The 27761-nt window shown below is 41.5% G+C and overlaps 2 protein-coding genes and 1 long non-coding RNA gene across 16 annotated transcripts in view; 1 reads left to right on the top strand and 2 right to left on the bottom strand.

Moving 5' to 3' along the window:
• Positions 1–4430, bottom strand: part of LOC115145200 (CMP-N-acetylneuraminate-beta-1,4-galactoside alpha-2,3-sialyltransferase-like) — a 103501-nt gene extending 99071 nt beyond the window's left edge. For 9 of the 10 annotated variants that reach the window (XR_003865935.2, XR_003865934.1, XR_003865936.1 and 6 more), the window contains exons 1-2: positions 4213–4430; positions 968–1094 (exon numbers count right to left, since the gene is read on the bottom strand). Coding sequence is in view for 6 of the 10 variants with exons in the window: in XM_029686561.2 (XP_029542421.1) it covers positions 968–1085 (118 nt within the window). In the remaining 4 variants the exon portion in view is untranslated. The remainder of the gene's footprint in view (positions 1–967; positions 1095–4212) is intronic. The other variant, XM_029686562.2, reaches the window with a different exon arrangement.
• LOC135561433 (uncharacterized) lies at positions 3730–16038 on the top strand. The gene is made up of 2 exons (XR_010459447.1): positions 3730–3799; positions 15474–16038. It is a non-coding gene; the product is annotated as an uncharacterized LOC135561433 (long non-coding RNA).
• Positions 6397–27761, bottom strand: part of LOC115145198 (lysine-specific demethylase 4A) — a 53156-nt gene continuing 31791 nt past the window's right edge. For 4 of the 5 annotated variants that reach the window (XM_029686560.2, XM_065003153.1, XM_065003155.1 and 1 more), the window contains 12 exons: positions 25259–25671; positions 25014–25110; positions 24485–24666; positions 19675–19900; positions 16737–16813; positions 16417–16472; positions 16058–16166; positions 12565–12753; positions 11643–11813; positions 9609–9728; positions 9282–9374; positions 6397–9069 (listed from right to left, as the gene is read on the bottom strand). In XM_029686560.2, the coding sequence (XP_029542420.2) occupies positions 8929–9069; positions 9282–9374; positions 9609–9728; positions 11643–11813; positions 12565–12753; positions 16058–16166; positions 16417–16472; positions 16737–16813; positions 19675–19900; positions 24485–24666; positions 25014–25110; positions 25259–25671 (1874 nt within the window). In that variant the 3' untranslated portion in view covers positions 6397–8928. The remainder of the gene's footprint in view (positions 9070–9281; positions 9375–9608; positions 9729–11642; positions 11814–12564; positions 12754–16057; positions 16167–16416; positions 16473–16736; positions 16814–19674; positions 19901–24484; positions 24667–25013; positions 25111–25258; positions 25672–27761) is intronic. The other variant, XM_065003156.1, reaches the window with a different exon arrangement.

Below are 27761 nucleotides of genomic sequence, written 5' to 3'. Positions count from 1 at the left end.
TGAGTGCCCTTCCCTATAAGCATGCGAAAGTCTGTTTTTTTATTTGTTTTCTGTAAAATATCACTGTATTTGGTCAAACACGATTTTTTCCCAAAAGTTTGCTAAGCATTGGTAACAGGCTGATTGGTCGGCTGTCTGAACCATTACGGGGGCTTTGCTATTTTTGGATAGTGGAAAGACCTTTGCCTCCCTCCATGTCTGATGGCACACACTATCTTTCTAGGCCTAAATTGAAGATATGTCAAACAGGAGTCACAATGTATTCTGCTACCAACTTCAGCAATTTACCATCCAGGTTGTCGGTACCAGGTGGTGTGTCCTTATTTAGAGATAGCAACAATATTTTCACCTCTCCCACACCAACTTGGCAGAACTCAAAACTACAGTCGTTGTCTTTCATTATTTGGTCCGTTATGCATGAATATAAAGGCTCAGCATTTGTTGCTCACATGTCATGCCTCAGTTTGCAAATATTGTCAACAAAAAATTATATTCAGGTGGTTGGCAATATCAAAGGGTTTTGTTACGAACAAGCCATCTACCTCAATGAAGGATGAAGCCGAGTTCGCTTTTTTTGCCTAGAATTTCATTTAAGGTACTCCAGAGATTTTTACTTATCATGCTTTAAATAATTTCTTTATTCTATAGTGTAGTTCGTTTTGTTTAGTAACGTGATTTCTGAATTTACTGAATATACAGTACATCTTTCAGTTCCATGTTTCCTTAGTTGCCTTAGTCTCTTAGCTCCCCCTTCTGGTAAATAGTAGTATACACAAAACATGCTGCTACAATGACAGGAAACATTATGCTGGAAACATTATGCTGGATGGGGGTGGGGGCAAAGCTTGGTGCATCATACTCATTATAAACATGTTTGACATGACAATGAGTAACAATGATTTGGCATGACGGCACAAACAGACTGGCACTCCGTCTAGGACATGGGTAGTTGCTATACTGTACTTACGTGATTTATGTCCCCAGCCCCAGGGGTGCAGTCTCCCAGAGGAGTAGTAGAGGAAGCCCAGGATCACCATGGGACAAAGCACCAGGAGCAGGTGACGGGTTGGCTTCATGATTCTCATCCCCTTCTACTGTACATGGCACCATCCGCATTGTAGGTGAAGAGGATTGATTATCAGGATAAATTCAATTTCAAAATGCATGGATATTTTTTTTAACAGGAAAGAGTAGTATAGAATATAATAGCATAGAATATGATACAATCCAATATATGGAATTACAATGCGCTTATAGTGTCAAAATAATAGAATAGAACAGGAAAGAATAGAATAGCAGCAGGTTCGGTTCATTGATTGCGCAGAACTTCAACTGCACACCTAATTGAGGAACATTCTGTTCTCTAATATCAAGGCGATAATTGAGTTTTGATAACTGGTTGCAGGATGTGCTAGCAACAACAATCAGTTGATACTTGTAAAAATGTCAATTCTGAAGACTCTTATCTGTACCTATGTTTATCCTGTACAACAACGGTCCTTCCACATAGTGTTCATATTCATACCTTTTTTTAAATACCTTTTTTTAAATCGAATAAGTTAAAACCACCGACTTTTTCATCATTTGTGTTTTCAACTCTGCGCAAAAGTCAAGACAAGTCAAGACATCTCAAACGTCAAGACATCTCCAGTTGAGCAACACAAATTAGGAAAAAGTCACTGGTTGTAATTCCATAAAATATGTTATTAAAAGTATGATGTGCCGCAGTTGCAGGTAGGCGTTTTCTGAATTGGCATTTTTTTTAAGTATCGACTGATGACTTAATAATGTTGTTGCTAGCAAATCGCTTGACCACTTATCAAAACTCAACTCGGCCTAGATTTAAGAGAACGGAGTTGAGCATTCCTCCGCTACCGCACTCCCTGCCTTGGCACCACCTGGGGACGTGCACCAGAATTTCATAACAATCGGAACTCAGTCCTAAAGACCAGGGCTAAGGAGCTGGTGGGTCCGAGGAAAAAAAGTGCCTTTTCTAAAATAATTTCCTGTAATTCTAATTTTACATGAATGGAGATATTACAATAATATGTTTGTTTTTTATACCACACAAATGATCAAAATGACAAGCTAGTCTGACATGTACATACTGAGATCAATAAAACAAATGTCTTAAATGCAACCAATAAGGCCAATGAAAATAGTGGATAGGCCTACACAGATTTTAGGCCTAGAATATGAGGAGGAAATTATAGTCCACCAACTTTCCAGTGGCACTCAACTGTTCAAACAGATTTTTCCCCTCCGCAATTGTATTTTGAAATATTGCGAAATACCTTCTAGCTGCCTGATTTTCATTGAAAGCTTCACCTCAACAATCAACTGTTTAATATTTTCTGTGTGGGCTGCCCAATTAATGGATTCCCGACAGTAGACTAGGCCTCTGCGCTCTTAATGTGACAAAATATAATTTACAGCTATTTAAATATTTTTATGTATCGATCTTCTGTAGCTAAATTGTGCTGGTGTAGTATTTTCAATTAATTAATGTATTTTTTTATAGAGACAGGAGTAATTATAATTTGGCAAATCCAGCACATCGCTGTTTTCTTCCATGAGCGATGCTCTCTCCAATGCCAAATACTCAACACTTATTATTAATTCAATCGATTGTGGTCAGTAACCACATACCATGGGTTACTGTGTAGGCTGGCTTACTGTTACAATAATATTTAAAATAATATATCAGCAAGTAGCCTCGCTTACAATTACAAAATAATAAATTCAGTAAGTCAATGAAGCCAATAGTGGTTTCAGTTACAATGTTATTGAAACGATGTAGGCCTCATTAACATTTTAAACAATTCAAAAACATGTGTCATTACTTTAATAGCCTATGTGAAAAGTGTACAAATGTGTATTCGCATCAGTAGACTAAGCGACTGAGATGCATTAGAAAAGTATTGGAAAGTTCAGGAAAACATCAGGGATGCTCATCGGGTAATATGTGTGTGTGGACAAAATCGCTTTCAATTGCTAGACTAATGATCATGAGCACTCACCTCGATTTAGCTAACATTTCCCAGCCTAACTGTGACCAAAGATCCGAACGGAGATTCAGTTAAAACAAAAATCGGACATTGATTTATCCAGATCTATTTTTTAATTTTATTTATCAAGATGAGTTCCCATGCTTGTCTCAAATAAGTGCAATGACGCTGTCCCAATCAAAATGGTGCTGGAATTATCAGTTGACCACACATGGCAATTGCTTTACATTTATTATAACCAGTGGTTTAGTGCCATTTTTTAAAAATAGATAGAACCATTTAAAAAAACGTTAGCCATATACCGACACATACTGTAAGTGGCTAAAGGAAAATGTTATATTTTTAAAATCCTAAAACCCCAAATTAAGCCTACTTTATTGTAAATTAGGCCATCATCACTGTCAATCGTGAATGATAATTCTTCACGTTTTACAGGTGATACAAGTCAGTTTCATGGGAATATGCATTTCGATCTTGAATGATGTAAGGGTGGCTAACCAGCCGAACTAATCGAATTTTAGAACCGGTGGAGTTAAACTCTGGCATCGAATGAGAAAAACAATTCAACGTCTCAGCACAATCAGCCTAACTACTATAATAGTAGTCTGATAAAATCATGCTATTTTATTATGTTTATGTAAAATACTAATTAATAATTAAGTGATCTTGTGAGACATAGCACCATTGTGAAAAGTGGCGAAGCGTCGCTCTGCTGCGCACCAGCAGCACTACACCCCTGATTATAACCGTTGGATGACTTCGGGAGTTTCACGTGACCACAGCTCTATGAAGTAAGTGGCGCATTCAGTTGACTACATTTTTTTATACACCATTGCAGCAGCGCAAAAGATTCGGGGCTGACCCAAAATCAGCCCTGAAAGCCAGGTCCTGGTGACGTCCATGCTGTGCACCACCATGGTCGCCAGCCCAGCTCGGTCGTTCTTATTATAGCTCAGTGAGGTAGGTGGCTGTCAGGTATATCTGGACATGGAGGGACAGCTAAGCCAGCTAGCTAGCTAAACGAACAGCATTGCATACAGTGAACAGAAACAAAGCGCAAGACCACATGTATTGCACAGGCTTATGTTAATGTTAAATACCGGTATCTACTTTACATTCTATCACATTCTACTATTTAAGCATGGCTGGTCACAGTACAGAAGCTAGCTAGCGCTATGCTAACTGTCACCTTTTGTGTCCTTACCGTTTCTTTGATGATACGTGTTCCAGAAGTGACTGATAGCTAAGATAAACATTTCGTCTTTATATGCAAGCTAGCTGTCCATCTCCATCGTCAATTTCAAATTGATATCCAGCAGCTAGTGTATGTGGAACCCCCCTCAAAAGGTAAATAGCGGTCACTGTACAGTTGCACCATCAGCACACATAACACAGTGGACCCAACACTGACAGGGGGAGGGAACATCTCTGAAACGCCAAATCAGTGGCACACTGCTACAATGTAGCTAGTTGTGAGGGTGGAAAGAAGTCACGTTGTTGCGACTTGAATGTCAGTGCATTGGATTCAAATAGAAAAGCAGAAATAGGAAAGATAATCATACATTCATAAGGCTGTTCAGCACTTTATTGTCTTGTCTACATTCAAAAACAATGAGCAATGTTTGCTAAACACAAATGACATTCAACCTGTGTGCGAGCTGGTGCAAACCATAAACAGCAATATACAACTGCTATTTTTGTAAAGGCTGGGCTACTGTAATGTAAAGTATTCAGACCCCTAGACTTTTCCCACATTTTGTTACATTACAGCCTTATTCTAAATTGTTTTTATTCCTCATCAATCTACACACAATACCACATAATGACAAAGCCAAAAATTTTTTTTTAAATGTATCACATTTACATAAGTATTCAGACCCTTTACTGAGTACTTTGTTGAAGCACCTTTGGCAGTGATTACAGCCTCAAGTCATCTTAGGTATGACGTTAGAAGCTTGGCACACCTGTATTTAGGGAGTTTCTCCTATTCTTCTCTGCAGATCTGTCAGGTTGGGTGTGAAGCGTCGCTGCACAGCTATTTTCAGGTCTCTCCAGAGATGTTCAATCGGGTTCAAGTCCGGGCTCTGGCTGGGCCACTCAAGAACATTGAGGGGGGAAAAAGCCATTCCTGCATTGTCTTGGCTGTGAGCTTAGGGTTGCTATCCTGTTGGAAGGGGAACGTTCACCCCAGTCTGAGGTCCTGAGCGCTCTGGAGCAGGTTTTCATCAAGGATCTCTCTCTATACTTTTCTCTGTTCATCTTTCCCTCGATCCTGACTAGTCTCCCAGTCCCTGCTGCTGAAAAACATCCCCACTGCATGATGCTGCCACCACCATGCTTCACTGTAGGGATGGTGCCAGGTTTCCTCCAGACATGACGCTAAGGCATTCAGGTCAAATAATTGAATCTTGGTTTCATCAAACCAGATAATCTTGTTTCTCATGGTCTGGGTGCCCTTTGGCAAACTCCATGGAGCCCACTGTGTTTGGGGAACTTCAATGCTGCAGAAATGTTTTGGTACCCTTCCCCAGATCTGTGCCTCGACACAATCCTGTCTCAGAGCTATAACTATGGCTTGGTTTTTGCTCTGTCAACTGTGGGACCTTATATGGACAGCTGTGTGCCTTTCCAAATAATGCCCAATCAATTGAATTTACCACAGGTGGACTCCAATAAAATTGTAGAAACAGGATGCACCCGAGCTCAATTTTGAGTCTCATAGCAAAGGGTCTTAAACACTTATGTATATAGGGTAGTTTTATTTTTATAAAATAGAAGAAAAAATCTAGAAACCTGGTTTAGCTTTGTGGGGTATTGGCGACCATGGTGGTGCACAGCATGGACGTTACCAGGACATGACTGTCGGGGCTGATTTTGGGTCAGTCCCAAATCTTTTGCGCTGCTGCAATGGAGTGGGGGGGGGGGGGGAAACAATTTAATCCATTTTAGAATAAGGCTGTAACCTAACAAAATGTGAAAAAAGTCAAAGGATCTGAATTTTTCAAATACACTGTATGACCTTCAAAATCGTATACAGTTCTGTAAAAATTGTCTCATGAATTCAAGCAATGACCGGTTCCTTGAACTTAATCTCAAACGTTCTGTGTAAATCCTGTTTTGGGCTAACCTGTGAGGTTTGCTGGTACAAACACTGGGAGAGTCTTCTCCTAGGACAGAAATAATTCAGTTGACCGTTTTACTCCATATAGAGGTAAATGTATCACTACTGTGATTTAATGGTATGACGTATTAAGCTCTCAAGGTATCCGAAAGTGTGATTACATATACTGCAAATTGTAGTCATAATTGTGATAAGCATGTCAAACATCGTTAACCATTGTAATTACATAGTAATGGAACCACCAACAAATAACACCAATACAGGACATAAGCGAGGCAAAAATTTACTGAAACAAAAATGGTTTACAAAATGCATGAATGATAATATGGAAGAAGTCCAGTGTTCATTTATCAGACACAGGAAAGAGGTCAACGTTCAAAAGGTCAAACACGAACAGGCCAGGGAACGGTCCCAATGGTACCCTACTCCCTATATAGGGAATAGGGTTCCATTTGGGATGCTACCAAGATCCCTAGAGTCAACAGTTTATATCTTTCAATAAAGTACTTATTACAATAATTACATCTCAGTGTCTTCCTGGCTGTGAATATAGAACATGTATCATTATAAAACAAAGCAATAGTTATTTTTGATAGAAAAGTAATTTTCCTCCATGTATTATAAGTCTTAAGTTTTTCCATACTATTGAATGATGATGATAAAAACCTTTTGCTCAGTGGTACTGCTGTGAATGTGGGCCTTTATAATTAACTGTAACCCATACTGTCAGTTCTGTGACTCACACACTCAATTAGGGTCACAAAATGCTGGGAACTTTCTCAAAATTCCCACGTTTTCCAGAAATCACAGATTGGGTATCCCTAGATTTCCTGCTTATTCCCTCCTGATTCCAGGCATATTCCGACCAGGATTTCTGGAAAACGTGGGAAAATTTTCCACCCCTATACTCAAGACAACAGCAGTTTACAGACAAACAATGAAGACAATCTGAAAGCCACCTTATCCTATCTTAATAAGTGCATCATGGTTGACGATCTTGGCCGAGTGGAGATGGGTAAGAACATCTTATAGATGTAGAATTCACAATAATATTCCCCCCCCCTCACAAAAATAGCATATGGCAGCACACAACTATTAAAATGTCCTCTCAAACTGGACTTAAATAAAAGTGCAATGCACAACTTTCATTAAATGAGTAAAGAACCAACTTGGAAATAAATGGAGAGCCCACAGCAATTCTGAACAGGCTATTTCCAATTCATCGCTATAGCAAAAATAGAACATACATCATAATCGTTTTGAAACCTCTACAGCATTGCAACTGACAAACTGTCTGTATTGCAGAAGTTACTTTTAGTTTCTCCAAGCACCATATAATAAATATGCTGGTAAAAAAAACAACTCAAAATGGAAAAAGCTATATTCAACGCATTCCTACAAAATACAATGTATAGGAATGCAGTCAACAGTGTGAATCTGCTAAGAGGAGGCAGTATTAGTTACTAAAATGGCATTGCACCTCCTTGAAATCAAAGATAGGTGCAAGTAGCACCATAAAAACTATACTGAACAAAAATATAAAGCGCAACATGTAAAGTGTTGGTTCCATGTTTCATGAGCTGAAATAAATGATGCCCAGAAATGTTCAATACGCACAAAAAGCTTATTTCTCTCAATTTGTACACAAAATAGTTTACATCCCTGTTAGTGAGCATTTGTCATTTGCTAAGATAATCCATCCACCTTACAGGTGTGGCATATCAAGAAGCTGATTAAACACCACTATCATTACACAGGTGTACCTTGTGCTGGGGATAATAAAAGGCCACTAGAATGTGCAGTTTTGTCACACAACGCCACAGATGTATCAAGTTTTGTGGGAGCATGCAATTGGCATGCTGACTGCAGGAATATCCACCAGAGCATTTGCCAGAAAATGTAATGTTAATTTCTCTACCATAAGCCGCTTCCTTCATTTTAGAGAATTTGGCAGTACATCCAATTTCTGTCTATAATAAAGCCCTTTTTTGGGCAAAAATGTAGTTCTGATTGGCGGGGCCTAGCTCCCAAGTGGATGAGCTTATGTCCTCCCAGGCCCACCCATGGCTGCGTCCCTGCCTAGTCATGTGAAATCCATAGATTAGGGCCTAATTTATTTATTTCAATTGACTGATTTCCTTATATGAACTGTAACTCAGTAAAATCATTGAACTTGTTGCATGTTGTGTTAATATTTTTGTTCATTATACATAGGAAAATATATACATATGTACGTAAAATAACAACTGGCGAACATTGTCAAATATTGAGTCAGAAAACACAAGTGATTATGAGGATGAGTGGCAATAACTTTTGTGTCTGCTTCACTCCCTTGAGGAAATCCTTCCTACCACTGAATTATATTGAGTGAATTGTTATTATCAGAAAGTTTAGGAGCAAAAATCAAGGGCCAATATCACTTCATTCAATACACAAATTACTGATACTGGGCACTGGCAGAGTAGCATAAAATGTGACGTGGATGGTAATAACCATAGGGACAGGTTTCCTGGACACAGATCAAGCCTAGTTCTGGAAATATATTTTTGGTCCAGGACAAGGCTTAAACAGTGTCTGGGAAACCAGTGCCTAATGCTGGAATGATGAAGGGATGAATTGAAGAAAAAGACAGTCTAAACTAGGGGTTGGACAGTTATTTTCAGAGGAAGTCCTTTAGTCAGAGCTACACTTACTCACTCAGTGGATAAATTAAGGTAAAGTGAGCAGAAGTCTGGATAAGGAATATCAGTGCTGGTGATTTGTTGGTAGAGTAGGCTACTCCATGCTGTAGTCGGCAGGCTACTCCATGATGGCTCTGTAGATCACAGGTTCGATGTAGTCTCCTCTGTACCGTGAGTTGATCACTCTCTGCCTCTTCGACTGCTGGATGGCCTCCTTGTCCTCAAATATACCATCGAAACGCATGTCTGACGCTTTGGACTGGGGAGACGGGGCAGGGTACACACGGAAGATAAGGATTACTTCATGGTCCATTGTCACAGGGAGAAGACTCATTAATAATTAACAAACATGCTGGAGAATAAGATCCAGTAGAATGCTACAGTAGAGTGAAAAAGTTCAGAGTTGATATACAATGTACAAAGGTTAGCAACTTTGGATTCAGTATATTGGATAGCTCACAGTACACTCACCAGTCTTGACTTGACTCTCTTGGGCAGCTCCTCATCCAGGGTATAGACATCATCTCTCTTGGCTGTTAGTTGTGACCCGTCTTCAAACTCCACCTACATCAAACAACACCATCAATGCCAAAATAACCACATTTGATGACTCTCATAGCAAACAAAACAATGGTTTCATCACAGATTTTTAATGTATTGCTTGCTATGAGTTTTAAACCATCTGGGAAAATGGAGCTGATCAATTAGACCGCAAAGCAGTCTTTCATATAAGACTGTAATCTCTTTCTGCATAAGGTATATTGTTGCTACGGGTGAGTATGAATACTGTTGCAGTACCTGGTACATTTGGATGACGTGAGCAGCCACAAACTTGGCCCCGTAGACTAGACCATCTGTCCACCGGACCTGCACCACCTCCCCCTGCGATGGGGGGCCTAGCTGGGCACAATTCCGGCTCTGACAACAGAAAACAACATTAGATACAATCCTACAAACATACTATTTAGCAAGCACCAAAAAGCCATCACACAATTTCAACCAATGTGTAGTACAGAGCTGGGATGATAAACCCGAAAGTTACCGACATTGACATGGCCTTCCTCTTACGAAGCATTTTGTGTACGTCTGTAATAAACAATGTGATAGACAATATTCCTGTAGATTTGTTCTAAAACCATTATTTGGTCAACAGTAATAGCCTATGCATCATGTTGATTAGTGCTATGAAAGTATCTGCCTGTCCCTGTTTCACTGTCAGCTGTCAGCTGCTCTGTGAGCGAGCCACTTTCACTTCCTCTCCCCACTGTGCGCACGGAGGAGGGAAAGATGCATTCTGAGAAGCACAAGCATATTAACGTTGCTCAAAATGCAATTGCGGAGAAAAAGACTACTGTTTTTCAAAACCACTACTATATTTCTCACCTCTTTATATTAAGTTCATGGCACCACTTTACAACTGGATATGTTACATGAAATAGCTTACCGTAATTGCTGGACTATTAAGCGCACCTGAATATAAACCGCACCCACTGAATTATTAAAAAATATGTATTTTGTACATAAATAAGCCGCACATGTCTATAAGCCGCAGGTGCCTACCGGTACATTGAAACAAATTAACTTTACACAGCCTTTAAATGAAACACGGCTTGTAAACAAAAATAAATAGGCTTTAACGAAACACGGCTTGTAACAAAAATTAAAACGGTAGCCTACCAAGAAAGTCATTGGTCACTATCTTCCTCCTCCTGTGCACTGAAACCACTGAAGTCATCTCCTTCGGTGTCGGAGTTGAATAGCCTCAGAATTGCTTCATCCGATGTTGGATCGTTTTCATTGTCGCTCTCGTCACTTTCATCCGGAGGCAAATACCCCGCTGAGCTCATGCTGCCCCTTCAACACGCAGCAGTCCAGCCTTTCGAAACCCGTTGATGATAGTGGATTTTTTGACAATGCTCCACGCTGTCAGGACCCACTGGCAGACTTGACCATAAGATGCTCTTCGCCTGCGGCCTGTTTTAGTGAAGGATTTCTCCCCACTTGTCATCCAAGACTCCCACTGAACAAGGAGCGCCACCTTAAATGCACGATTTACACTGATGTCGAGTGGCTGCAAATACTTTGGGCCATCTGCTTTTCTTCCCTCTGAAAGCTTTTGTTGTCTTTCTGCACTGAGTCAGTTCCTCACGCTGCTGTTTCCAACGTCTTATCATCGACTCATTAAGGCCAAGCTCCCATGCAGCAGCTCTATTTCCTTTTCCAACAGCCAGATTTATCACCTTCAACTTGAAAGCTGCATCATATGCATTTCTCCGTGTCTTTGCCATGATGAGGGTGACAAAATTACTACCTTAATCAGAATGATGGGAAGTTTGAGCGCGCTCGATTTACGTCACATTATGTGACGGTGCTCAGTTTTTTGGCAGGATGAATCTTGTGAAAGCGGGAAAAATCCATAAATTAGCCGCGTCATTGTATAAATCGCGAGGTTCAAAGTGTGGGAATAAAATAGCGGCTTAAAGTCCGGAAATTACGGTAATTTTTTAATCATAGGCCACCATCTCAGCTGTCTTACTTGGCACTGGAAGAAAATGTTCTAGAGCCCTCCGCTAATTTAAAGTAACTGTCCATTAATGATTGTTATCAAGCAAAATAGTTACATTCATCACAATATTACTGTTTGTCCATATCGCCCTCCACCCCAAAATAATTGACCATTATTTATCGCCTATTCATTGTTATCACAACAAAACAAAACAAACGGGTACATTTATCACGCTGTGGACTGTTGTCCATTTTGCCTAGCTCTCTAAGCAATCAATAAACGAATCATGAACAGCATATGAACTACTGAACCGTAAGTCTCCTTACCACGATGTCCTCGGGAAAGAGGTTGTCGCTGAAGGAGCCGTCATCAAAGTTGACCTCATAGAATGTCTCCTTGGAAAGCTGTACCACGTCACACTGGTAGTAGCGGCCATTTTTGTGCTTACAGATCACCCTCTGTCCCACGGTGAGCTCATGCATGGCTGCTTTGTTACGCTGAACGAGGAGAGAGATCAGTGATGATTACATGGTCATCCACAGGATTAGCATCAAATAAGAACTATCAACCTCTTTGGACTGGAAGCACATGGGCACACTTGTGGGAGTTTTCACTCAAATCTAAAACCTAGTCATGTTTATGCAATACAATGTGGTGAGCACAGTCCTGAATACACTGAGTATACAAAACATCCAGATAAATCCAGTTCAATCAGTGTAGATGAAAGGGAAGAGACCGGTTAAAGAAGGATTTTTAAGCCTCGAGACAATTGAAACATGGACTGGGTATGTGTGCCATTCAGAGGGTGAATGGGCAAGACAAAATATTTAAGTGCCTTTGAACGGGGTATGGCAGTAGATGCCAGGCGCAGCAGTTTGTGCCAAAAACTGCAACACAACAGTTTCCCATGTGTATCAAGAATGGTCCACCACCCAAAGGACATCCAGCCAACTTGACACAACTGTTGGAAGCATTGGAGTCAACATGGGCCAACATCCCTGTCGAACACATTCGACACCTTGTAGAGTCCATGCCCCGACGAATTGAGGCTGTTCTGAGGCCAAAGGGGAGTGCAACTCAATATTAGGAAGGTGTTCATAATGTTTTCTATACTCAGTGTATATAGAAGGCAAAGTATCAGAAGAATGTTCCCAACTAAGTCCCAAAACAGAGGCCTTCAGAGTTCCCCGTCTGGTGTATAGCTTCCTCTTTCTGAAAGACACCAAGTAAAGTACAACTGATGTATACCTCTGTCTGAATAGGGCCCTTGTGCCGGCAGCAGGTGACGTAGACCACGAAAGGCCACTCGTCTGGCTGCATGAGGACCCCAGCGGCCTGGGCACAGGTAGGGTGGTAGGCCGTAGAACAGCGGCCATGGGAACACTGCACACAGCACCCGGACGTCTTCTTCATCCTCTTCTTACAGTAGTAACATTTCTGCACATCACAGATAAGCATAAGAACATGCTCAGAGAGACAGGAAAGGGAAGTCTGACAGGGAAAACTAGGCCTGTATGTCCGGTCAAACAGTATACAGTAGCATGCTACATTCTCTTCAAATACAATGGCTGTCATGATTCCTGTGAAAGGGCTAAATTCAGAAATAAGGCTTTGCAGAAAGACATGTCATTTCATATCCCCCTGATATGACATGTCAGAAGTTCTGACTGACTGGGCTTAAATCCCAAACTCACATGACATCCTCTAAATAGCCTGGTCTCTAGTCCAAGAATGGGCAACTTTGATGGGGGTGGGGACCACAGATCATTTCCTGCACTTCTACACATTTTGCCATAGGGTGGAGAGAAATGTTTACAGATTTGGATTTGATATCTCAGTGAGGTCCCCCGGTCAGTTTAGATAGCTGGCCGCTAAAATAGTTTTATGCTGACATGGGCTAATTGAGTGACTATCAGTGACTCATATAGAGGAGGATGTGTCAACTATTCTCAGGTTTTGTCATGCAAATAACATATTACTTTGACATAATATGCTGAAGAGAAGATATTCCGCCACTCCACTCTTTTCAGTTTGCTCCTCTTCATGCACCTTGGTTGGAGAGTGAGGTTGTGAGAGTTCCTATCCTTTAGCACGTAATAACATGTTGATGGTTTGTCCTCTGACAAATCAACTGTAAATTTCAGTGTTCCTCAAGGCTCCGTTTAAGACCTCTGTTTTCACAATATATGTACTGTGGGGCGAACAAGTATTTGATACACTGCCTATTTTGCAGGTTTTCCTACTTACAAAGCAAAAATACTTATGCCATGCAATAAAATGCAAATTAATTACTTAAAAATCATACAATGTGATTTTCTGGATTTTTGTTTTAGATTCCGTCTCTCACAGTTGAAGTGTACTTATGATAAAAATTACAGACCTCTACATGCTTTGTAAGTAGGAAAACCTGCAAAATCGGCAGTGTATAAAATACTTGCTCTCCTGGTTTTAGACCCCATCATAGCACTGAGACGGCACTTGTGAAGGTGGTAAATGACATTTTAATGGCATCGGACCGAGGCTCTGCATCTGTCCTCGTGCTCCTAGACCTTAGTGCTGCTTTTGATACCATCGATCACCACATTCTTTTGGAGAGATTGGAAACCCAAATTGGTCTACACGGACATGTTTTGGCCTGGTTTAGATCTTATCTGTCGGAAAGATCTCAGTTTGTCTCTGTGAATGGTTTGTCCTCTGACAAATCAACTGTAAATTTCGGTGTTCCTCAAGGTTCCGTTTTAGGACCACTATTGTTTTCACTATATATTTTACCTCTTGGTGATGTCATTCAGAAACATAATGTTAACTTTCACTGCTATGCGGACGATACACAGCTGTACATTTAGATGAAAATTGCCCTCCCTGGAAGCCTGTCTTTCAGACATAAGGAAGGGGATGGCAGCAAATGTTTTACATTTAAACTCTGACAAAACAGAGATGCTTAGTTCTAGGTCCCAAGAAACAAAGAGATCTGCTGTTGGATCTGACAATTAATATTGATGTTTGTACAGTCATCTCAAATAAAACTGTTAAGGACTTTGGAGTTACTCTGGACTTGATCTCTCTTTTGACGAACATATCAAGACTGTTTCAAGGACAGATTTCTTTTCCATCTATGTACATTTGCAAAAATTCATCCCTTATTTTGTCACTTCTAGATTAGACTACTGCAATGCTTTTACTTTCCAGCTACCCGGATAAATCACTAAATAAACTTCAGTTAGTGCTAAACACGGCTGCTAGAATCCTGACTAGAACCAAACAATTTGATCACATTACTCCAGTGCTAGCCTCTCTACACTGGCTTCCTGTTAATGCTAGGGCTGATCTCAAGGTTTTACTGCTAACCTACAAAGCATTACATGTGCTTGCTCCGATCTATCTTTCCGATTTAGTCCTGTCGTACATACCTACACATACGCTACGGTCACAAGACGCAGTCCTCCTTATTGTCCATAGAATTTCTAAGCAAACAGCTGGTGGCAGGGCTTTCTCCTATAGAGCTACATTTTTATGGAATGGTCTGCCTATCCATGTGAGAGAAGCAGACTCGGTTGAATAATCATCTCTTCAGTAGGTCCTATGATTGAGTGTAGTCTGACCCAGAGGTGTGAAGGTGATCGGAAAGGCACTTGAGCGACGAACCACCTTTGCTGTCTCTGCCTGGCCGGTTCCCCTCTCTCCACTGGGATTCTCTGCCTCTAACCCTATTACGGGGGCTGAGTCACTGGCTTTCTGGTGCTCTTCCATGCCGTCCCTAGGAGGGGTGCGTCACTTGAGTGGGTTGAGTCTGTGACGTGATCTTCCTGTCCAGGTTGGCGACCCCCTCGGGTTTGTGCCGTGAGGGAGATCTTCGTGGGGTGTTTCAGGGTAGTAAGTTGGTGGCTAAAGATATCCCTCAAGTGGTTTTGGGGACTGTGCTTTGGCAAAGTGGGTGGGGTTTTATATCCTGCCTGGTTGGCCCTGTCTCGGGATATAGTCGGACGGGGCCAGTGTCTCCCGACCCCTCCTGTCTCAGCCTCCCGTAATTATGCTGCAATAGTTTGTGTCGGGGGGCTAGGGTCAGTCTGTTATATCTGGAGTATTTCTCCTGTCTTATCCGGTGTCCTGTGTGAATGTAAGTATGCTCCCTCTAATTCTCTCTCTCTTTCTCTGAGGACCTGAGCCCTAGGACCATGCCTCAGGACTACCTGGCCTGATGATTCCTTGCTGTCCCCAGTCCACCTGGTCGTGCTGCTGCTCCAGTTTCAACTGTTCTGCCTGCGGCTATGGAACCCTGACCTGTTCACCGGACGTGCTACCTTGTCCCAGACTTGCTGTTTTTGACTCTCTCTCTACTGCACCTGCTGTCTCGAACTCTGAATGATCGGCTATGAAAAGCCAACTGACATTTACTCCTGAGGTGATGACCTGTTGCACCCTCTACAACCACTGTGATTATTATGATTTGACCCTGCTGGTCATCTATGAACGTTTGACCATCTTGGCCATGTACTGTTATAATCGCTACCCTGCACAGCCAGAAGAGGAATGGACACCCCTCAGAGCCTGGTTCCTCTCTAGGTTTCTTCCTAGGTTCCTGCCTTTCTAGGGAGTTTTTCCTAGCTACCATGCTTCTACATCTGCATTGCTTGCTGTTTTAGGCTGGGTTTCTGTATAGCACTTTGACATCGGATGATGTAAAAAAGGGCTTTATAAATACATTTGATTGATTGATTGACATTTACTGTGTTTAACTCACCAGTTTAAACCTCTGTAGAGGAATCCCACTCAGATCCACAGGGCTTCTCTCAGTGATGTTCACAAAGCGAGCCTCCAACACTGCTACTGCACACAGCACATGGACCCACCTACAACACACAAAAACATGTCAATACACACACAAAAACATGTCAACACACACACACACATCGTTAGTGGCTTATAAACTAAACTCTCATAGATATATTTCAGTAGAACGTCTAAATATGTGAACATAAGTGTACATAAATCAATATACTGTTGATTAGAGTTGTAGAGTAAATGTTCAATGTGTGATTACTGATTGCTAGACTAGACCACTCCCTGATCTAAGGAAATTTGACTGGCACACAAACTTACTTCTTGTTGTTGGCTTTCTGCAAGGCTCCACCCCTCAGCGAACACAAACAGCAACTCTGCAAACAGGAAAACAAACTGTCAACCATCATCATCCAAGTCATCTAAACATAGATGTGGTTCCTGCTACCTGATGACCAATATCAGTTAGTCACATATCATTAGGAGACTACCGCAAACACTACTGCCAGAGCTAATGACTGTTTACAATACTGCAAAGTTTGCAAACACTATTGACAGTGACAATAACAGAGATTTGGGCCAACTAGGTGAGGTGACTCATACATAGAGAAGGGCCACTGAGCTGTTGTAGAGACACTAACCTCAGTCATGGCGTTGGCCTTACAGCGAGCACACTTCCAATCCTTAGTAACAATCTTTGGATCCACGCCATAACAGCCTGGTAACACAAAACCAAACACCAGGTCAGGGGACAAAATTAACATAGCATACACCAAGAGCTAGTTTGGGAGGACGATTGGCAGACAGGCATTGACAAAGTCTTAAGTCTTTCCTTCTTAATGTTGTTGTCCTGATCTCAATGACAGAGCAGCATTCACTTTCAGTCCCCGAGCCAAAACACACAATTCGCTCAATCCTGCCAAGGATGCATTGGCATCAGTCATTCCTATGGCAATTCAGTATGGTGCTACACATACCTCTGATAATCGAAGGTTAAAGATAGAGATGTTTCTATTTTTAGGATTTTTATTTTATTTGCACGTTTAGTATTAATTGATCTCTTTGCTTAGCTTTACTCCCTAAAGTGTTCCCATTCCCTTTAATAAGTGCATTGAAGACATTGTCCCCACAGTGACCATACGAACATACCCCAACCAGAAGCCATGGATTAAATGTAACATCCACACTAAACTAAAGGCTAAAGCTGACACTTTCAAGGAGCGGAACACTAATCCGGATGCTTATAAGAAATCCCGTTACGACCGGCTATGACCTCCAAACAGGCAAAGTGCCAATACAGGACTAAGATTGAATCCTACTACGCCGGCTCTGACGCGCAACAGATGTGGCAGGGCTCGCAAACTATCACAGATCAGAGGGAAACCCAGCCGCGAGCTGCCTAGCGACGTGAGCCTATCAGACTAGCTAAACACGTCAAGGCAGACCACACGGAACCATGCATGAAAGCACCAGCTGTTCCGGGCGACTGTGTGATCTTGCTCTCAATAGCCAATGTGAGTAGGACTTTTAAACAGGTTAACATTCACAAAACGGCAGGGCCAGATGGAATACCAGGACGTTTACTCCGAGCATGGGCTGACCAGCTGGCAAGTGTCTTCACTGACATTTTCAACATATCCCTGACGCGCTCTGTAATACCAACTTGTTTCAAGCAGACCACCATAGTCCACTTGCCTAATAATGCCAAGGTAACCTGACTAAATGACTATTTCCCTGTTACACACGTCCATAGCCATGAAATGCTTTGAAAGGCTGGTCATGGCTCACATCAATACCATCATCCCAGACACCCAAGACCCACTCCAATTCGATCCTGCCCCAACAGATACAGAGATGAGGTAATTTCTATTGCACTCCACCCTGCCCTCACTGGACAAAAGGAATACCTATAAGAATGCTGTTCCTTGAGTATAGCTCAGCATTCAACACCATAGCCCCCTCCAAGAGTATCACCAAGCACAGGACCCTGGGACTGAACAACTCTCTCTGGATGCTGGACCCCCTGACAGGCCGCCGTCAGGCGCTAAGGATAAGCAACAACACATTCGCCACGCAGACAATCAACGCGGGGGTCCCACAGGGGTGTGTGCTGAGTCCCCTCCTGTAATCCCTGTTCACCTACGACTGCGTGGTTTCATACAATGGTGGTAGTACTTATCACCGACAACGATGATGCAGCCTATAGGGAGGAGTTTTGAGACCTGGAAGTGTGGTGCCAGGACAACAACCTCTCCCTCAAAGTCAGCAAGACAAAAGAGCTGATCGTGGACTAGAGGAAAGGGGGGGGGGGGGTGAGAACGGCCCCATCCACATCGATGGGACTGTAGTGGAGCAGGTTGAGAGCTTCAAGTTCCTCCGTGTCCACATCACTAAGGAATTAACATGGTGCACATACACCCACACAGTTGTAAAGAGTGTATGACAGGGCTTACTCCCCATCCAGGAGGCTGAAAAGATTTGGCATGGGCCCTCAGACCCTCAAATTTCTAAAGCTGCACCATTGAGAACATATTGACTGGCTGCATCAGCACTTGGTACGGCAACTGCAAGGCGCTACACAGGGGGGTTGAGTACGGCATTGTCAAAGACTCTAGCCACCAAAGCCATAGACTGTTCAATCTATTTCCTGCACCTCAAGCGGTACCAGTACACCAAGTCTGGAACCAACAGGACCCTGAAGCTTCTACCCTCAAGCCATGAGACTGGTAAAAAGCTAATCAAATGGCTAGCCATTCTACCTACGTTGATCCTTTTTTTTTTTTTTTTGCACACACTGGACTCTACCCACACACACACACACACAAAGCACATCCACACATGCATACTGACACATACACAGCTAATGTCTTATCTATCCTGTTGCCTAGTCACTTTACCTACCTACATGTTCATAGCTACCTCGTACCCCTGAAAATCAACTCAGTTCTGGTACTCCCTGTATATAGCCATGTTATTTTTACTCATTGTTATGCACTGCATTTATTCCTTGTGTCACTATTTCAAATTGTTGGAAAAGGACCCGACAGTAAGCATTTCACTGTTAGTCACGAAGTATGTGACTAATAAAATGTGATTAGATTTGATAAGCTTAGGTCCAAAATAAACCCATAGAAATGCACTGGGCTGATTTTAGAAACCTCTCGCAGTGCCTCTTCCTTTCTGGTGTATATCAAAATGTATATCAAAAAATATTCTAGGCTTGAAACAGCCTGTAGTTAACTCCTCTAAATCAAGTCTGTCCAAACAGCTTGCTAGAGTAGAGTATAGCTGTTAACCCTGGTATTACAGTTAAGGATACATTACAGCCTATGATCTCTCCAACTATAGCTGTAGGTAAACCTGTTGACCTGAAGCTTTCTGAAGGCTAGTTAATACCCTACGTACACAACGCAGTTGCACACCTCTGCATAGTTTTGCTACGCAACAGCTATTTGCTACTTGTAGTTCATCCATGCATACGTACGTAGGGTATAAACGAGGTTTGAGGGTCTGCAAAAACAATGAGAGTACATTATGTTGCGAGTACTGACTGGTGTGTAGTTAGTAAGTAGTACTGACTGGTGTGTATGCGGACACTGCAGTGGGAGCAGCTGATGAGCAGGCTGGTGCCGTCTGGCTCCAGGTGAGGGGTGGTGGGCGCCAGTGCTCCAAGCGCCTGCTCCTCAGCACCCTCCTCTGGCTCGGTGGTGGTAGTGAAACACATCTCAGCGATCAGAGGCTTAGTCCTCAGTCTGCCTCCAGGCAACACCACTGGAGTGTCCTTACAGTCATCAGCACACTCCGTCTGGAGATTTAAAAAATAATCATATTTAGCACCACTTGGGAGGACAATGGAGGATAATTTAAAAAACATTTTTACAGTTGTTTAAAAAAAATGTTTTTGGGTTTTTAATCGCTTTGGTGTAATTTTCACAGCTCTTAGTACTAAACTCAAAACATCATCAAAAAGGCAGTTGTTTCAAAACGAACCACATTTTCAATTGACTAAGTACAACACAAAATCAGTCCATTTTTCACAAAATTTAAATCAGTGTCATCTAGAAATGCATATTTTGCATTGCAATACATGTTCATATAAAGTAATTGCCTGTCACAATGCACTGCTCACATTACTTTTGATATGATTCTCTTCTGCAAAAATACATTTCACTTACTGAATCCAATTGTTAATTGATGACCACTTAAATGTTTGGTAAACCTTATAGATTTTACATGTAAACTGGTTTGTCTACTACAGATTGAGAACTACATCATAAAAATGTACATTGTAAAGTAGAAACATAAAAAGTATGATTTACACTAACGGTCAGAAGTTTTAGAACACCTCATTCAAGGGTTTTTCTTTAGTTTGACTACTATCTACATTGTAGAATAATAGTGAAGACATAAAAACTATGAAAAAACACATATGGAATCATGTAGCAACCAAAAAAAAGAAAAGGTGTTAAGCCAATCTTAATATATTTGAGATTCTTCAAATAGACACATTTTTCCTTGATGACAGCTTTGCACACTTTTGGAATTTTTTCAACCAGCTTCATGAGGTAGTCACCTGGAATGCATTTCCATTAACAGGTGTGCATTCATTAAAGTTAATTTGTGGAATTTCTTTCCTTCTTAATGCGTTTGAGCCAATCAGATGTTTTGTGACTAGGTAGGGGGTATACAGAAGATAGCACTATTTGGTAACAGACCAAGTCCATATTAAATGGCAATAAAAGCTCAAATAAGCAAAGAGAAACGACAGACCATTACTTTAAGGCATGAATATCAGTCAATTCAGAAATTTCAAAAAGTTTCCATAACTTTTGAAAGTTTCTTCAAGGGTAGTCGCAAAAACCCTCAAGAGCTATGATGAAACTGGCTATCATGAGGACCGCCACAGGAACGGAAGACCCAGAGTTACCTCTGCTGCAGATGACACGTTCATTAGATTTACCAGCCTCAGAAATTGCAGCCCAGATAAATGCTTCAGAGTTCCATCCCATTTGGTTTGGGCTTAGTGGGACTATAATTTGTTTTTCAACAGGATAATGACCAAACACACTTCCAGGCTGTGTAACGGCTATTTGACCAAGAGGGAGAGTGATGGAGTGCTGCATCAGTTAACCTGGCCTCCACAATCCCCTGACCTCAACCAAATTGAGATGGTTTGGGATGAGTTGGACCGCAGAGTAAAGGAAAAGCAGCCAACAAGTGCTCAGCATATGTGGGAACTCCTTCAAGATTGTTGGAAAAGCATTCCAGGTGAAGGTACAGTGAAATGCTTGAAATGCTCCTAGCGCCTACAGTGCAGTAATTTAATATAGTGGAGTATTTGCATATGATCTCAGTGATCATTGTCCCATAGTCTGTATAACATGCTGACCAGACCGCGAGTGTCACAAAATAAATGTAGAAATCCATGTTATTCAATTATTGCCCCCACACTGCTCGCTCGCGCGCGCCAACGAGTGTCTGCGATGCCAAGGGCTAAAATAGAACTCCTTTCTACTTCTGACGCAGATGGCGCTGAAAGTCCTGCCTCTCCCATCTCATTGGTTTGTAGAAGCAGGTACCCTCTCCTCATTGGTTATACCCACGTGGGTGATTGAAAGACAAACTGTTTTGCCGGTTGTCGTGGTAATACTATGAAAGTTTGGATGCGATCACCATATGAGTTCAAAGATGAAAAAGCCTGGAAGGAGGAGAGATGACTACAAGCGATTCGGTTGGCCATTTTATGTGTGGATTAATTGTCGGAGTAGAGGACCTTGTGCTTTTCAAGTAAAATAACAACTCAATGTTTATATCCTGGACAAATTAGCTAGCAACAGCAAGCTAGCTAAATAGGACAAATTAACTAGCTAAATTGCCATACATGTTTAATGCTTTTCAACCTGTCCCCAAATGAATGTCATTGGTTCAGAGTTTGTTTTGATATTTTAACCTGTGTGTCGTGATCGCGTTTGGTGTTGGGGGATAAAATACATTTATGCACGATGTCGGACGCGCGCAGACGGTTTGGGTTCCATGTTAGAGATACGAAACAGCAAAATACAAATTCATGTTTAATTAAGATAGCATTTCAAAATGTTTCTGCTAAGGGTTTTTACATGACATATTCTACTCTGTCTCCTGTATTCCCGACCAAGTGTTGGCTTTAGAAAATCCCTCCTCCATATTTGTTCTCCTGGCAGATAAACACGCCCCTATTAAACAATTAAGAGTCAAAAGATACAGTGCATTCATAAAGTATTCAGACCCCTTGACTTTTCCCATATTTTGTTACATTACAGCTTTATTCTGAAATGGATTAAATTGTTGTTCCTCAATCTACACACAATACTCCATAATGACAATGCAAAAACAGGTTTAGAAATGTTTGCTATTGTATAAAAACAAATCAACTACCTGAAATCATATTTAAATATGTATTCAGATACCTTACTCAGTACTTTGTTCAAGGACCTTTGGCAGATATTAGAGCCTCGAACCCATGCCAAATCTTTTCAGTCTCCTGAGGGGGAAAAACGTCTTCAGAACTGTCTTGGTGTATTTGGATCATGATAATTTGTTGGCGATGTGGACAGCAAGGAACTTGAAACTCTCGACCCGCTCCACTACCATCGCGTTAATGTTAATATTGGGCCCGGCTTTTACTGTAGTAGACGATCAGCTCCTTTGTCTTGCTCACATTGAGGGAGAGGTTATTGTTCTGGCACCACACTACCAGGTCTCTGAAACCTCCTCCTTATAGGTGGTCTCATCATTGTCGTGGGTGAACAGGGAGTACAGGAGGGGACTAAGCACACACCCCTGAGGGGCACCAGTGTTGAGGATCAGCATAGCATTGTTGGCTACCCTTACCACCTGGGGGCAGCCGGTCAGGAAGTCCAGGATCTAGTTGCAGAGTTTAGTGTTTAATCCCAGGGTCCTTAGCTTTGTGATGAGCTTCGTAGTGTTGAACGATGAGATGTCGTCAATGAACAGCATTCACACATAAGTGTTATTTTTGTTCAGGTGGGAAAGGGCAGTGTGGAGTGTGATTGAGATTGCATCATCTGTGGATCTGTTGCAAATTGGAGTGGGGCTAGGGTATCCGGGGGGATGCTGTTGATGTGAGCCATGACCAGCCTTTCAAAGCGCTTCATGGTGATGGGTTTGGATATCTGAACTTTAACTACTATTAAATCATTAGTTATAATAGAGACCTGAGGGGTGTCATAATGAAGCTTGGGAGGAGCAAATCTGTTCAGAACAAATTCTTACTTTCAATGACGGCCTAGGAACTACCTTGATCAGGAGAACAGTGGATTAACGACAGATTTTTACCTTGTCAGCTTTGGGATTCGATCTTGCAACCTTTTGGTTACAAGTCCACTAGGCTACCTGCCACCCCAACAATTAACGGCCATTTTAAGATGTACAGTTTTGTCACAGAACACAATGCCACAGATGTCTCAAGTTGAGGGAGTGAGCAATTGGCACGCTGACTGTAGGAATGTCCACCAGAACTGTTGCCAGAGAAATGTTAATTTCTCTCCCATAAACTGCCTCAAACATCGTTTCAGATAGGTTTGACCTACTGCCAAATTGCCTCACAACCACAGATCATGTGTGACCACGCCAGCCCAGGACCTCCACATCCAGCTTCTTCACCAGTGAGATCATCTGATTGGCTGCCCTCCCAGGCCCACCCATGGCTGCACCCCCTGGTAAGTTATGTGAAATCCATAGATTAGGGTCTATTTAATTAGCTTCAGTTGACTGATTTCCTTATATGAACTGCAAGTTGTATGTTGCGTTTTATATATTTGTTCAGTATATTTCACAGTAAACATATTTTGGATCAATGGTTGTGTGGCGAGAGAAGTTTACAGTCAAAATAAATGTGAAACTAAAGGTTCTGAATGTAAGACTGGCTGCGTTACAAGCTTTACCATTAGAGTTTAGAAAATTCACCACATACTATACTTGTGAAAATAGTACCAAAGTGATTAATAAAAAGGGTATAATTCAAAAAGTTAAGTTTGCGTATGCTTTCATCTGTGCACTCGGTATGGCCATGGAGAGAGACACAGCAATAGAGCTAAATTCAGACTAGGCATAGAAAACATGAAATACCAAATTCACTGTTCAAGAGTACTGAGTGGGGTATACTACAATTACAACTACTTTTCTCCTAACGCTAAGTGAAGAAAATAAATCACCTAATAAGAGCTTTACTCTCATTAAGAATTTATTTTAAGAATCCCTTTGAGACTAATGACTGACAGGGTACACGCTTTAGCTTCCAAAATCCCCTGTTAAAGTGTCTGAGTGCTGAGTGTCTCCTCCTCTCCTGCTGTTGAGCACTCTCCTCTACTCTCCTTTCCTCCCTCCTCACCCGCTGGTAGGTCTGGAACAATGAGCACACGGAGCAGTATGGGGCCTGGAGGCCCATGCGACGGTTGTACTCCTTCTCTCTCTTCAGGCTGGGGGGTCTGTTCTGCCACAGATGGACAAAGGGCTTGGCCCACAACTCTCCCTCTAACCCATCCTCCTCTACTGGGGGCTGCTCTGGCAGCTCTAAAAACAACAAAACAAAGATTGTCTAGCGTTAGCACAAGCCATATCCAAAGCGACTTACAGAGGTGTCGATATTGACAGTGGCCCATGAAGGAAATCAAATCCACAATGCTATATGCTCTAATCCCCTGAGTTATTGGAACCACAGACAGTTCTAAAAACACACACAGACAAACTACTATCATCTCATCGAGTATGCAAACATCGATATGAGTGAATGATGCTCTTTTCTATTCAATGCCAGAACATGCCTGACACTGCTTTCCTTAGGTCTTATCCAATATTTAGGAAAAGGAAGCCTAACTTGAGCTGAACTATGTGAATGAAGAAGTAATATTTGTATTCACCCTCGTCACTCATGCTGTCCTTCATCAGAGGGTGATGGTGAGGCAGCTTCCCCAGTTTGCTTTGCACACCTTCATCCTCCGCTACCTCTTCTGCCCCCTGGTGGAATAAAAGGGGTTAACAACAGAATCATTATAGCGCTGATTCATTGAACATGTACAGTATATAGCTGACCTCAGAAAAATCATCATAAAGCCAATCCTACACTACTCCTCTTCTCCTGCGTCTCTGCTCCTCCACCCCTCACCTTGCTGTCGTCCTGTTCCTCTGCTTCACTATCACTACTATTGCTCCTCATGTCCTCCTTGCTCTCTCCCTCGCTGTAGTCTCCCTTGGCGTAGCTGTGGACGTGCAGCACGTCTGTCGGGCTCAGGGTCCTCTGGAAGAGTCGGTGAGCAGGGCTAGGGCTGTTGGCTGGTGCTGGAGGCTTCACATCCTCACTGGGGCCGGCCTTCTCTGAGCTCTGGGAGGAGGGGCCTGGTACTGCTGGTTGGGTTGACTGACTGTTAGTCTGTGGCTGAGACTTAATTAGAGTGGATTTAATAGAGTTATTGGCTTTCATCTGAAGTGCTAGCTTTCGGCTGGCGTTTGTGTTTCGGTTGGTCTGTGCGTTGGGTGGTAGCATTGTTAGCTCATTTTTAACGTCCTCCGGTTTCGGCTCTGAAATAAAAAACAAACAACATGAAAAGCTGGAGGCACAAGACAATATCTAAATCAGTGGTTCTCAACTGGTTTTTGCCTCGGGACACAAATTAAAATCAGGTAGTCTGTTGAGACCCAATATTCGCAGCCAAAATACAATCTGGAACACTATTTGTAAAGCTATATCGATAGCAAATGTGGCAATTATGAAAAGGGAACAACATTACCACCTCTATTTGTCAATAATACATATTTGCCCACATTCTTGATGAAGAATGTTAATAAACTCACTGTCTTGAGACCACAAAATCAACCATAATAGTGCTTCTTATAGCTCTATATTGAAAATACTGACTGATTTTTAAAAAAATAAATTCAGCGATAAAATGTTTTAAATTTTAAGTTCATTATCACTTCTACACACTTTCTACCTGGTTTACGTTGTTTAATTAAGAATCCGCCCCATTTTTCCAATTTTCGCCTGAAATGACATACCCAAATCTAACTGCCTGTAGCTCAGGCCCTTAAGCAAGGATATGCATATTCTTGGTACCATTTGAAAGGAAACACTGAAAGGAATGTAGGAAAATAACACAATAGATCTGCTAAAAAATTATAGAAAAAAATAAGAAAAAAAACATTTTGTATTTTCTTGTACCATCATCTTTGAAATGCAAGAGAAAGGCCATAATGTATTATTCCAGCCCAGGTGCAATTTAGATTTTGGCCACTGGACTGCAGCAGTGTATGTGCAAAGTTTTAGACTGATCCAATGAACCCATTGCATTTCTGTTCAAAATGTTGTTTCAAGACTGCCCCAAATGTGCCTAATTTGTTTATTAAAACTTCAGGATAGGGGGCAGCATTTTCACTTTTGGATAAATAGCGCGCCCAATTTCAACTTCCTGCTACTCAGCCCCAGAATATAAGATATGCATATTATTAGTAGATTTTGATAGAAAACACTCTGAAGTTTCTAAAACTGTTTTAATCATGTCTGTGATTATAACAGAACTTATGTAGCAGGCAAAACTCAGATGACAAATCATTCAGATTTTTTTTGTTTTTGAGGTCACTGTCTATTCAATGAGTTTTCATTGGGAAACTAGATTTCTAAAGAGACTTGTTTGCAGTTCCTACCGCTTCCACTGGATGTCACCAGTCTTTAGAAATTGGTTGAGGTTATTCCTTTGTGTACAGATTATTAATTAACGTTTAAAAATACCTAAAGTTGTATTATAAAAGTAGTTTGAAATGTTTTGGCAAAGTTTACAGGTAACTTTTGAGATATTTTGTAGTGACGTTGCGCAAAGTTGGAAGCTGTGTTTATCTGGATTAAACGCGCCAAATAGACATTTTGGATATATATCGACGGAATTAATCGAACAAAAGGACCATTTGTGATGTTTTTGGGACATATTGGAGTGCCAACAAAATAAGCTCGTCAAAGGTAAGGCATGATTTATATTTATTTCTGGGCTTTGTGTAGCGCCTGTAGGGTTGAAATATGCTTTCTCTCTTTGTTTACTGTTGTGCTATCATCAGATAATAGCATCTTATGCTTTCGCCAAAAAGCATTTTTGAAATCTGACATGTTGGCTGGATTCACAACGAGTGTAGCTTTAATTTGGTATCTGCCAGGTCGCAGTTGCAAATGAGAACTTGTTCTCAACTAGCCTACCTGGTTAAATAAAGGTGAAATTAAAAAAAACATGTGTGATTTAATGAAAGTTAGATTTTTATTGTATTTTATTTGAATTTGGCGCTCTACATTTTCCCTGGCTATTGGCCAAGAGGGACGCAAGCGTCCCCCCTATCCCAGAGAGGTTAATAACTTTTCATGTTCAAAATTGTGCACTCTCCTCAAACAATAGCACGGTATTATTGCACTGTAAATTGGACAGTTCAGTTAGATTAACAATAATTTAAGCTTTCTGCCAATATCAGATATGTCTATGTCCTGAGAAACGTTCTTGTTTACTTACAACCTCATGCTAATCGCATTAGCCTGCGTTAGCGCAACCGTCCCGTGTACGGGACACCGATCCCAAAGAAGTTTTAATTAAGTTCAGACGGGACTATTTATTGAATGTTTTTATTCAGACACC

This window comes from Oncorhynchus nerka, linkage group LG17 (genome assembly GCF_034236695.1).
Source record: "Oncorhynchus nerka isolate Pitt River linkage group LG17, Oner_Uvic_2.0, whole genome shotgun sequence".
Lineage (NCBI taxonomy): Eukaryota > Metazoa > Chordata > Actinopteri > Salmoniformes > Salmonidae > Oncorhynchus > Oncorhynchus nerka.
The sequence above is the reverse complement of the archived record's forward strand: the minus strand, read 5'-3'. Positions and strand labels throughout refer to the sequence as shown.